Here is a 12953-nt window from a genome sequence, read left to right on the forward strand (position 1 = left end):
CGATGAATTAGAATAGCGGGAAACAAGGACTGAGCTCGCTACGGTCTTCGGGAGATAGCATTCGAAGGTTTGACGAGAATGCAAAGACTAGTATCGTATCGATGTTCGGAAAGGTTCAATCGCTACACGACGACCGAACTTTGGCTCGAGTCCGGTCGCTACGTAGCGACCGAGCGAGACAAGTGCTCGGTCGCTACGTAGCGACCGAGCTTTGGCTTGAGCTCGGTCGCTACGTAGCGATCGAGCGGGACGATCGCTAGGTCGCTACGTAGCGACCGAGCTTTGGCTCGAGCTCGGTCGCTACGTAGCGACCGAGCGGGACGATCGCTCGGTCGCTGCGTAGCGACCGAGCTTGGCTCGGGTTTGGTTGCTACGTAACGACCGGACGGCGTGTATACGTAGCGACCGAGCTTGGTTTGCTTGGTTTGAATCCGAAAGGATACTTCTTCGTAAAAACCTCGTATAGGTTATTTTTACGAAAATTACATCTCTTCTTTTACTAACTCTTTCGGAAATACGATCTCCGAGGATTTTCGGGTGGTAATTCCATCGTAACCGTTTTTGACCCCAACATTCACCCGCACGCGTGTGCGCGTATTAATTTTTATTTTTTTATAAATGATATAAAGACATTTCTAAACACATAAATTATTTGGATATTTTTAGGTTTCTACAAATCTATCTGGACCCGGAATGATCCAAGTCTAAACCCCGTCCAAAAATTTATCATATTCGAACAAAGTTTAATTTTAAACCTAAAAATCTGATACTCAAAAAACTGATCCGTACCCGAACACGTACCTAAATTCTCATATAATATATGTATTTAACTACGATATATATATATATATAATTAAATATTTCCAAACACATATATATATAATAAAATAGGAAAAGATAAATAATACTAAAAGTTAGATTATAAATTATTGTTTCCATGTTTTTTTTAGTTAGAATTTGATTTTGGAAATGCATTAATTAAAAAGGAAAAGACAAAAAATCCTAAAAAAATAGGTTAATTAATAACTTCAGTGGCATGTCATTGTAAATAACTTGCAAAACTAAAGGGTAATTTAAATTTGTATTTCCCTTTTAATAGATTAGATTAGATTTTGATTTCCGCGCATATTTTCTTCTGATAATTTTGATAAAATATGCATGAATTTATAGTTTTTTATCAGTGTTTACATATACGGTTCAGATCCGTGGTTGAACAAAAAATCTGACAATTCATATATAACATGTATATAGTATATGTTAACATATATAGTTTGTGTATATTATAAATTTTCTAAATATATATAAATTTTTATATAAATATACATATATAAGAACCAAAATAGTATAATTTTTGTATTTAGATCCGTCTTCTATTAATTTAAAATGATTTTAATATCTTAAACATGTATATAGTTTTTAATGATAAAAATATTTTTGAAAATATTTTTCTTCAAATATAATTTTGTTCTCACAAATTACCCAAAATTTTCTTGATGTGTTTAGTTAAAGGATTTTATAAAAATCAATAGATTTTTTATTGAGGTATTGTTTTTACATATTCTGGTATTTCTGACATATTTATAAATACTAAATTTTCATTTTCAAACATATATAAAAATAAAAATATATAATGTTTAGTTTCGTGTTATCAAAAACATAAAATTGAAAAGCAATATTATATAAAAAGTTATAGTGAATAAGTTTTTTTTTAAATGCTGTAAATAATTTTTAGGATAATAAAATAGTGGCACGTTTTAAAAAGACAATAATAAAAGAGAGAGCAAATTTAATTAATTTAATTGGTTTTTAAGTTTTGAAATATTTTCTAAATTAATTGGTTGATATTAATTAGTTAATATATATATAAATTTAGGAGTGACATTCTCTTGTAAATAACTCTAAAAACTAAGAGAAAAATTCTATTAGGGATTTTGCTTTAATAATATAGATTTTCATAAAACAATAAAATAATACTTCCCCTGTTTTCGAAAGTAAGATTTTCTAGAGTTTATTCTTATTTCACAAAAATAAATTTTCTATATATTTTAAAGTACTTTTGAGAAACAATAATTATGAATATTTGAATTGATTAAATTTTACTGGTGGATAGTTATTGAAAATGTATTAAAAATAAATTGTAAATTTATTTTATATTCTTAATTAACATGAAAACTCTAGAAAATCTTATTTTTGGGAAATGAGAGAGTAGATATTTAAAAGTTTTATATATAGTCATATTTCAGAATATAGATATAAATTATATATAATGTCACAAAACAATACTAAAATATTCTAAAATAATAAAAAAATTAAGATATATTTTATTTTAAATAAAAAGAAAATAAACAAAATAATATTTTATATATTTGCACTAATAATATATTACGGTAAAAATATTGGTACAGAAAGTTTCAATACACAAAACCACAAACAGTATGACAAAAATCCAAAATAATAATTTTAGAAATAAATAAATTTTGAAATCAATTTCTTAAAAAAATATAAATATTAAAAAACAATTTTATAAATAAATTAAACTGTAGAATTTCTCCATAAATGCAGAAGCGTGTGTCGTTTATGCATCGGAAAACAGCAAGAGGTTGGGTTAAAAAAGCTTTGTTAAATGGCCGTCACTACGACGTCGTATTCAAGACAGCGCGTCATAGCCGTACGCGCTTTGAAGACGCGAGTATATATAAGTAGATAGCAGTGACAATAACACTTGCGAAGCTTCTTCTTCTTCCCCTCCTTTAGTAAATTGCAGTGAGGTGTTAAAGACGCATTTTCTCGGATCTGAGATCTTAGATCCCAAACACCATTGTTCATCCTCTAACATATTGATCCAAGAGGTAGATTCATTTCTCCTTCTTCTTCTTTTTAAATCATATCGGTCTCCGCTCGTCTCGCGTTAATTCGTTTTGATGGATCTATCGTTAATCTTATTTGTTTATATTCAAATTCGTTGTTTCTAAAAATGGAGAATGAACGCAGCTAATTTTGTGGTGGCATCTGATGGATTTCAAGGTTATGTGTTGTTTGATGGATCTGTTCCTGCGTTGATAGGTGTATCGGATCTCGAATTAGCTTAGATTGAGTATTCGATTTCTGTGTGGTGGGTTGCTTATGCCATTCAATGTTGAAATCATTGGTATTTATAGATTTTCTGTGTGCTTTTGTAGATTGAGCTTGCTAGTAATGGCGAGAAGGCAAGTAGGTTCAACACGGCGTTTAGGAGATGGTGGAAGCTTCCCTTTTGCTGGAGCTTTGCACTCCAAGTCTAGATCTTCTCCGCTGCTATCTATTTGCCTTGTTCTTGTGGTATGCTTCTTTTAATGCTTCATTCAAGTTCTTAAATGGAATTGTATACATTTTTCTAAATATAAATATCAATTCTTGTTCATCATTTGTCGATTTCCAGGGGGCTTGCCTACTCATAGGTTACGCTTACAGTGGTCCAGGTATGTGTATGATCAATTAAGTCTTTTTTTGCATTACGTACACCTCTCAGGTAGTGATTTTTCTCATATTTCTTTAATACAGGAATCTTTAAAAGTATCAAAGAAGTCAGCAAGGTTACAGGTAACCCTTGTTCTCATTTTCATTACATTTACTTCGAGATGTTCTAAATGCCTTAGCGATCTTAGCAGCTTTCTGAACGTGTGAACTCTGTTTTGTTATAAAATTCGCAGGTGATTATTCTTGCACAGCCGAAGTCCAAAGAGCCGTTTCTGTTCTGAAGAAGGCTTACGGAGATGGGATGCGCAAGGTCTTGCACGTAGGCCCTGAGACATGCTCTGTGGTTTCCACTCTATTGAAAGAAGATGAGACTGAAGCATGGGGTATCGAACCCTATGACATCGAGGATGCTGATTCTCACTGCAAGAGTCTTGTCAGCAAAGGCCTTGTACGTGTCGCTGATATCAAGTTCCCTCTGCCTTACCGCCCAAAATCCTTCTCTCTTGTTATCGTCTCAGATGCTCTGGATTATCTCTCTCCCAAGTACCTGAACAAGACCGTTCCTGAACTCGCCAGGGTTGCTTCAGATGGTGTAGTTCTTTTTGCAGGTAATGTTGCCTCAAACTTGTTTGAGGATAACTAATGTTTTCATTCTAAGTTTTGGTTTCTAACTCTTTTGAACTTACACTGTTTCTAGGTCTCCCTGGTCAGCAGAGAGCTAAAGTTGCTGAATTGTCCAAGTTCGGTCGTCCCGTAAGTTTACTTTATCATGTTCTCCTTACTCGTTAGTTTATAAGTACTATTAGCATAGTTCAAACACATTGACTTTGAAAGTTGCATTCAACAAGTATACAAACTTTATACCGGCACTATTTTTTCCTACTACAGGCTAAAATGCGTAGCGCATCGTGGTGGAACCGTTTCTTCGTCCAGACATCCTTAGAAGAAAACGAAGCACCAAGCAAGAAGTTTGAACAGGCTGTATCCAAAGGATCATACAAACCAGCCTGCCAAGTCTTCCACCTTAAGCCACTACATTAACAAGTCACCACCAAGCCCCCTACTGTTCCACACTAAAGCATATTCACACGTAGAGCCACTCGCGAAACAAGAACAACAAAAAATAGCGTAAGCGATATTCTCCTTGTATTTTGTAACAAGTCAGTTTTTTTTTTTTGTCATGTTGTATCCATCAACACAGTTTTTTTCTTATTGAGTTTAAATCAATCATTATTACCAATAATCCCCACATGAACACTTGCCATCTTTAAAGCAATGGAACCTAAGGTTATCCCGTACAATGATCTCTCTATCCGCAACCTCAGACATGAACTTGATCGCATTGTGACAATCCCCACATATCCTGAGATTCTTCTTCACAACTATCTCCTCTCCATGTCCTGTCGACATCAACCCGAACGCCACGGCTAGCTTCTCGCTGTGATGTCCTAGCCTCATCTCTTCTTCTCCTTCTCCCGCCTCATCCACCTTCACCATTGCCCATTTCTTATCCATCACATACCCAAGCTCCTTCATCTTCTTCATCATCTCCTCTAGGTACTCACACACTTCACGTATCATTGGGTGAGACCAATCTTCCGCCACGAATACATGCTCCTTCTTCTTCACTTCTATCCAACTGCATCCTGGCTTCTTCCTTATCCTTCTCGACCTCATTAATTTCCTCACCGCCGCCATCTCTTCCCATCTTCCTGCATCCGTATACATGTTTGCTAGCATCACATACGGCGTGTCGGCGTTAGGTTTCATCGCCATAAGCTCCTTAGCTGCTCTCTCCGCAAGAGCTATGTTTTTGTGTTTTCTACAAGCGTTGAGCAACGCGGCCCAAGCAACAGGGCCTGCCTTAAACGGCATCGAGTCTATGAATCTCTCCGCCTCTTCTAGCTTCCCTGCTCTTCCCAAAAGATCAATCATGCAAGAATAGTGCTCAGCCTCTGGTTCGATCTTAAACCTCTCCTTCATGGTGTTGAAGTAGTTCTGACCCTCAGCGACTTTACCAGAGTGTACACAAGCTGAAAGAACGGCTACAAAGGTTATATTGTTAGGCGCAATACCCGAGTCCAGCATCCGTTGGTACAAGAGCAAAGCATCTGTTACACGCCCGTGCTGTGCATAGCCTTTGATCATACAGTTGTACGTTACAGCATTAAGCTCTGGCATACGATCAAACACTCGCCTCGCGTCTTGAAGGTTCCCGTTCTCGTAATACATGGAGATCAACGAGTTGTTCACAGAGATTCTATTCGAAGGAATGTGTGACTTGATCGCCAAGCCATGTATCTGTTTACCTTGAGAAGTGGAGCAGAGATTCGAGCAAGCGCTTGAGACACAGACAAAACTGCAGTCGTCAGGTCTATGTCCTATACGCTGCATCTGTCTGAAACTCCTCACAGCTTCTTCAGCGAGTTCCTCGTTCATTGAATACCCTGAGATCATCGTGTTCCAGATAACTAAATCCGGCGATAGAATCTCTTGGAACACCTTCTCTGCATCAGACATACCGTTACGACCTCCACATTTCGAGTAGAAATCGATCAAACCACTTCCCACGTGTGAGTTTTGGTGAAATCCAGCCTTGATTAGCTTACCGTGGAACTGACAACCACCGATCAGATCATTCAAGCTCGTGAGAGCATTCAAAACACTTGCCAATGTATACATATCGATCTTGAACCCTTTCAAGATCATTTCTCTATACAAAGCTAAAGCCTTTGCTCCTTCCTTGTGCTGCCCGTAAGCCACAATCATCGAGTTCCATGAAACTTCATCTCTTAACTCACCCATCCCGTAAAACACAGACACCGCCTCTCTCAAAAGCCCTCCTTTACTGTAATACGAGACGAAAGCATTGTTCACAGAAGAGTAAGAATCAAAACCTCCCGACACAGCGAAACAATGAAGCTGCATTATCAACTCAACGCGGTCACAACAAGCTGCTATCAACCCTGATAACGTAAACCCATCAACCTCAAAACCCAGCTCTCTCATCCTCTTGAACAAGATCATCGCGGAGACAGTTTCTCTAGCATCAGCGTACCCGGAGATGAGGGTGTTGTAAGAGACCGTGTCTGGTTGAGGAATTTCGTCGAACAACTGCCGTGCGATGTGGATTTTCGAGTCTTTCGCGTAGGCTTTGACGATTACGTTGTAAGAGAAGACATTGGGTTGTTCCGTGCAGTCGAATGCGGCACGTGCGGAGGAGAGGCGTCCACATTTGGAGTAGAGGTTTACGAAGTGGTTTGAGAGGTAAGTGGAAGAAGCTACGAGGGATTTCACGTAGCGAGCGTGAAGGGTTTTCCCTGTGAAGAGATCTCTCTCCGCAACGCATTTCAGAAGAAGGTCTCGAAAAGATTTGAGTGTCCATTGTGTCTGGTTCATCTAGTGATTACAAAGTGAATCCCAGATATTGTATGTCTCCTCTGTTCCTTGCATTTGCCGGTTCTGTGTTTTTTTCGAAGAAGTCAGCTAAATAAGTAAAAGTTTAGTTTCGTCTCCTATTTTCGGAATTGATTTGGGCTTGATCTTTATTTAAAGCCCATTTATATGTTTTCTGGACTCAATACCGGTATTGATTGGTAGAGTAATAATAATTTATGTATAACATCAAACAAGTAATAAAATAAGGATATAATCCTTACATAAAGTGTTTCTATAGGCGAAAATAATCGGTCAATGAAAAACTATATTTTTGCTATGTCACCTTCTCTATTTGTTTTTACAAAATAATTCTTTAACTTTTTACTTAAACAATTATAACTGAAAATGTTTTTTTAGTGAAATATATTATTTATATAAATATAATTATATTTTTTATTTACATAATAGTTTGTAAAGAAATATTTAGTGTAAAGAATATTATAATTTTATAAAATACTAAAATAAATTGGGATGGTTTTCAACTTTCACAAATAAAAAGTATTATTTGTAAATTTAGAAAAGAATATATAAAAAATATTCTTTTTCAGGAGAGAAAATAGAAAAATACATCGCAGACAAATCCATCTCTATTATGAAATTCCTCTATTTTAGAGAAAAAAATTAGAAGAATACATTGGAGATGGTCTAAGGCATAGGCCGATGTAAATGATCGACGTTGAGATTTCAGCTTTTCTGATTCTTACTATTCTAATGTTTCAATATAAGGTGAATATTCCATTTGTTTTATAATATAATGGCTTAAAATTATTTTTTGTTTCACTATATAAATTATTTTTATATTTCAATGTAACTTTATATTTATTGGATATTGTGTTGCCAATTAAATTATGTAAATTACTGTGTAATTGATTAAATTTATATATTAAATGACAGTTTTCTAAAGTAATAACTTTTAAATATTACAAATTTGAATTAAAACTGATTACATTTTAAATCATATAGAGTAATCTATAAACTAACTTCATATAAATATGAGGACAAAATTGTAAAGTGGTCTCACCTTGAGTTTTTCTAATTCTGTGCATTCCTAATTGGAAGGAGATAATCAACATCTAATATTATGTTACTCTCACTATATTAGAAATGGTTGAACCGTAAACCAATTAAAGATGGTGTAAGTAATACATAAAGATGTATTTTTAGTTATCAAAAATATAGAATCAATTGACAACAACTTAATTATGTTCAGCGTAGGACAACAGAGAAGAGTTTCCATACCTTTTAATATTATAATATCTCACTATATTCGTAACTATATCAGTTTTTTCTAGCACAAATACTCACTTCATTTTTGGAGTTTAAGATTTTCTATGTGATGATATTAATAGTTTGATCCCAGAAAAAAAGAAACGGTCGAACTGTACATTGTAATTGGAGAAAGAAAATAAACAAAAATCAAACCGAAGACTTTTAAGGTATATGAAACAAAAATTAGAAATAACAATTCTCTGCAATTAAAGAATAAGGCAATAAAATTGTAAATATACAAAATAAAACAAAAAATATACACAGAAAGAAAAATTTAGTAAAATAAAATCATAATATAATTTCCATAATTGATAGTTTCCAGTTACACTAAAAAATCTAAATTTACAACATACACAGTTTCAGTTACATCTTTAAACCTATTATCTAATTAAAATGATTCTAAAAAGTGCCAGCATGAAGAGTTAGAAAATATACGAAAAAATATATTACATGTTAGTAGTAATAAAAATGAAATGACAACATATTTATTAAAACCATAGAACGGCACGCAACAAGGTGTTATTAAATATACAAACTACAAATTAAATATGCTCAACGCAAATACACATAAAAATAAGACATCATAATTGGATATATTTAAATAAATAATTTTAAATATATTATATTCTTGATAATTTTAAAATTACTCAAAAAGAAACTAAATTATTAAAAAAATTAATATACAAATAAAACTAAAGCAATATTTTGTAACGTCAAAATAATAAATGAATAAAAATAAATTATGTTAATAAAATAGATTTTAGATTTTAAAGACTTCTAATTCATGTAATATTACAAAACTCAAATTTGTTTATTACAATTATATTTTACCATTCGATATATTAAAATAATATTCTATATCGATATTCAATTGTCATTTTCAACTATTACACGTAAAAATATATTATTAAGTACATTTTTTAAAGGGGGTTTTATATTTTAAGTAGGTTATTGGAGTATTTTTTTCTTTTCGTGAATTTATTCGAGATGAGATTCCGATCTTTGAAACTAAGATAATTTATATTCTATACATAATTATATATTTTTTACATAACTCTAAAATCTCGGACTTGATTCTTCATATTTTATTAGTTAATTGTGTTACATATAATAGTAATACTTACTTCAAACTAAAAATATTTAAAAAATCAAATTTAAAAATTAGGTATATAGAATTTAATATATAAAAATTCACATAAAAATAAAAATGATAAATGTAACAAATTTAAATATATTATCTGCGCGTAGAGCAAAGAAAGGATCTAGTTATGATAGAAATAGTATATGATGTATAATTTTTCATTTCTCAACAATATAAATATATTTATTTTTATAATATATAAGTACATAAAGTTTTTTAATTGAAAATAATGAATAATTTTTAATTCTATATATATATTAAATTATATTTAAAATGTGAATAATTAAAATTAAAAAATTTTAACTGTAAAATTTATTATTTTAAAAAACTGTAAATTTTATTTTTGGATATAAATATAAAATCTTATATTATTAAATAAAATAAACAAACTATATATAATTATCGTTAATTTTTATATCTATTAAATGTAAATTATCTACCAAAAACTCTATATAAAACCATTGAACAAACTACAAAGAGCATTCGAAGAACAGTTATCTTCTAAATGTTTTTTTTTTAAATATCTTTTAATAATTGTATATGAATAATAAACAACATAATACTTAAATAAGGCGTTGCCAACTTGCCACAATCATCATATGGTGGTGGATTCTACTAAAGGGCATTTAGAATGCTAAGTACGTAGCAAATAGTATTAAACCATAAATTTTTGAAAACTCAAAAGAATGATATGCTATATTTTATTATATTTATATATGTACTAAATTATTATATTATTAATATTCATCTGATGCTAAATTAAAAAAAAAATCCTAATAGCATCATCTATTCAATAAAACGTAATGTTTAAACTTTATCTTCATAGTAACAACTAACAAGGAATACAAAAGATACATTGATAATTTTACCCCAAAAAAAAAAGATACATTGATAACTTTTTTGATGGCATTGCCATTCAATGGATAAACTATCTACCGCAGATTTTCTTCAAATGTACACACACGTAAAGAAAACTAGCCTTTGACCGGGCGGGTGTAATTTTTTTATATAAATAAATAATTTATATTCATTCTAATACTATAGATATATAATATTTACTATATTACATATATGTTTTATATGGCATGTCTACGCATAGCATTCCGCGAAGACATGTCATATAAAACGAATCATAATTTTTTGTAGGAAATTGGAATCATGATGTTATGGTTAAGTAATGGTTTTGTAATTGTGTCTAATAATAATTATAAACAAAGATAGGTAAACAGCGTGTATTGAATGGTTTATAATTGGTTTAATATTTTATGGTTTAGTAATCACGCATACGTTAATATTGGTTTATAAAAAAAGAAAAAAGTTGTGTTTAATTCCAATAGTATTCACTTGTAAATATTGAAAAGAATTAAAGAGTATTTTCTATTTGTAATCATGTTTTAATAGTTTAGATAAATGAGAAAAAGCTTGGATGGATCAGAACTTGCATCACGCATACATACACCATTCTAATCTGTTATTGTTAAAATTATATACCAAAAAGCTATAATGGAATTCTAGCACTGTATGATAAACATGGACTATTCTATTTATTGTTATTTAATTACGAGCTAGAAACACATAAATTCAGATTTATATGTTTTTTGTGAATTAACATGAGGACATTCCAAATCTACGAAAAACCCGTACTAATCTCAAAGAGATGCAGCACATATGAATGTTCATCATATGAAACTAATGTCTCAATACTATTAAAAAATAAAGGAATCTTAAAAAATCTACTTACACAAAGTTGCTACACCTATTTATTTTTTGGTCCAACCTATTATATACAACTAAATATTATTAACTATCTCCTATTATATAGCACCCAAATAATATCCTTTAATATTTAAATAAATATCACCCACTTTAATAAGATCATGACTACATATATGAAATGTTTTAAATGGTTATTTTTCTTAAGTCAACTTCTTTCAATTTAACATATATAAATTTGATATAAATGGCACCGGAATTTCAATATGTAAGGGTCATTATCATATATACCATCCTCCTCCATTAGATCAAAATTTTCTTACGAGATCAACTTTTGAAATATAAATGAGCCATGTCCTATTAAACATTATTGATCAAATCTCAAAAGTATTTTTTACCCAAAATTTTATTAAACGAATCAATGAATTTTGCTAGGTCTAGGTTTTTGGACCTAATTAGGTATTTAGAAAAAAGTTATTTGGATTCGAATCGTTTTTTTCGGATCTGGATGGTTCCGGTTCCATAATTCAAATACCTATAAATATCTGTTATTTTTTGTACAGAACGGGTATTGATCTGCTCAGATATTTATGACTCAAATAAAACTCGATAAACATAAAAATACTCGTAATACAAAAATATCCAAAAAACTAAACTAATACCCAAAAATCTAAAAAATACTCAAAAGACCTAAAATTGTACCCGGAATCTAACCCGAGGAACCTAAGAATACCCAAAATTGTATCTGAATACCCAAAAATATATTTTTAAAATTTGAATTTTTACTCAAAATCCAAAACTATAATCGGAAACTCAAACCAAAAACTCAAAAATATATGTATACCAAAAACATATCTAAAATACACAAATATATCTAATATACACAAATATTTTGGGTATTTTGGCTCCCAAACGAGTTTCGGATAGGTTTCAGACACGAACAGAGACCTATTTCTAAAAATATATGTATTTTTCTCTAGACCCGATGTGAATCAATATGTTCGAATTGATTTTGGTTTGGTTTTGCGGGATCCATGTAAAATACCCATACATAGGAGAAAATTACATAAGATTTATACATCATTCTAAATAAAGTAATTCATGAATTATATATATTTTTAAATTAACTATTTTATATAATTCGACTTTGTAACATAATAATGTAAAACAATCACAAAATACTAATTTATATCAAAATTTGTTATAACAAAAAAAATCTGTGCTTTCAAGCGCAGATCAAAATCTAATGTGTCTTTATAACTCTACTAAGTAAATAAAATAAAATCCCTAAACTAAATAAAATTCGATGATTATCCTCCAACCATACATATCTTTTTGTAAGTAAAAGAAGAGTTTTCGTTGCAGATATGGATGAAATCTCATAATATTAACAACTTTTTTGTTCTTTAAATTGTTTCATTTTCTGTATGTCTGGCAAGAACAGTAATAATGAATATTCGCATCATTTAGTTATTTGACGAATCAAACTTAGAAACGAACTACGACCCCTGAAAATCTGGACATCCATCGGCTATAGATATTGGTTTCAACTTTCAAGATCTTTCACCTTATTTTCTTGTTATGCTATGTATATTTAGCTTGATTATTATAGTCTATCATCATACATTATATGTGACATGCGTTGAGCAAATTCCATTTCTGTCGGTAAATATGGTTTACGTTTTCTTCGGCTTATCAATTATTTAAGGTAGCCAATTTAAAGGTCTTGCTAGTATCTGTTTCCAGCAACTAATTTAGATACGGATTTTATAAATAAAAAAATAATTTTTTTTTGTCATCCACTTTACAGATTCATATAGACTCTCTGAACCAAATTGGGAGATCTTGATCCATGTGAACTACAAAAGACGTTTCCTTCCTAGCGCTACGGGCTAAGCTATCCGCCTTCTTGTTCTGCGTTCTTGATACATAGATA

The 12953-nt window shown here is 31.3% G+C and overlaps 2 protein-coding genes across 2 annotated transcripts; one reads left to right on the forward strand and one right to left on the reverse strand.

Moving 5' to 3' along the window:
- Positions 1 to 2630: 2630 nt before the first annotated feature.
- On the forward strand, positions 2631 to 4705 carry LOC106347396 (probable pectin methylesterase CGR2). The gene is made up of 7 exons (XM_013786923.3): positions 2631 to 2849; positions 3180 to 3318; positions 3419 to 3458; positions 3541 to 3579; positions 3690 to 4064; positions 4154 to 4209; positions 4345 to 4705. Exons 2-7 carry the CDS (start codon positions 3196 to 3198, stop codon positions 4495 to 4497), a joined length of 786 nt encoding a protein of 261 aa, XP_013642377.1. The 5' UTR covers positions 2631 to 2849; positions 3180 to 3195; the 3' UTR covers positions 4498 to 4705.
- LOC106347395 (pentatricopeptide repeat-containing protein At3g49710-like) lies at positions 4645 to 7114 on the reverse strand. The gene has a single exon (XM_013786922.3). The coding sequence runs from the start codon at positions 6853 to 6855 to the stop codon at positions 4690 to 4692; it is 2166 nt and encodes a 721-aa protein (XP_013642376.1). The 5' UTR covers positions 6856 to 7114; the 3' UTR covers positions 4645 to 4689.
- Positions 7115 to 12953: the final 5839 nt, after the last annotated feature.

Source organism: Brassica napus, chromosome A6 (assembly GCF_020379485.1).
Source record: "Brassica napus cultivar Da-Ae chromosome A6, Da-Ae, whole genome shotgun sequence".
Classification (NCBI taxonomy): domain Eukaryota; kingdom Viridiplantae; phylum Streptophyta; class Magnoliopsida; order Brassicales; family Brassicaceae; genus Brassica; species Brassica napus.

Bases quoted from the DNA above. Each gene is read 5' to 3' on its own strand.
- LOC106347396 (XM_013786923.3), top strand. From the start codon at position 3,196: ATGGCGAGAAGGCAAGTAGGTTCAACACGGCGTTTAGGAGATGGTGGA. The intron at 3,580-3,689 runs GTAACCCTTGTT...TAAAATTCGCAG, and splicing joins AGAAGTCAGCAAGGTTACAG to GTGATTATTCTTGCACAGCC. The intron at 4,210-4,344 runs GTAAGTTTACTT...TTCCTACTACAG, and splicing joins TGTCCAAGTTCGGTCGTCCC to GCTAAAATGCGTAGCGCATC.
- LOC106347395 (XM_013786922.3), bottom strand. From the start codon at position 6,855: ATGAACCAGACACAATGGACACTCAAATCTTTTCGAGACCTTCTTCTG.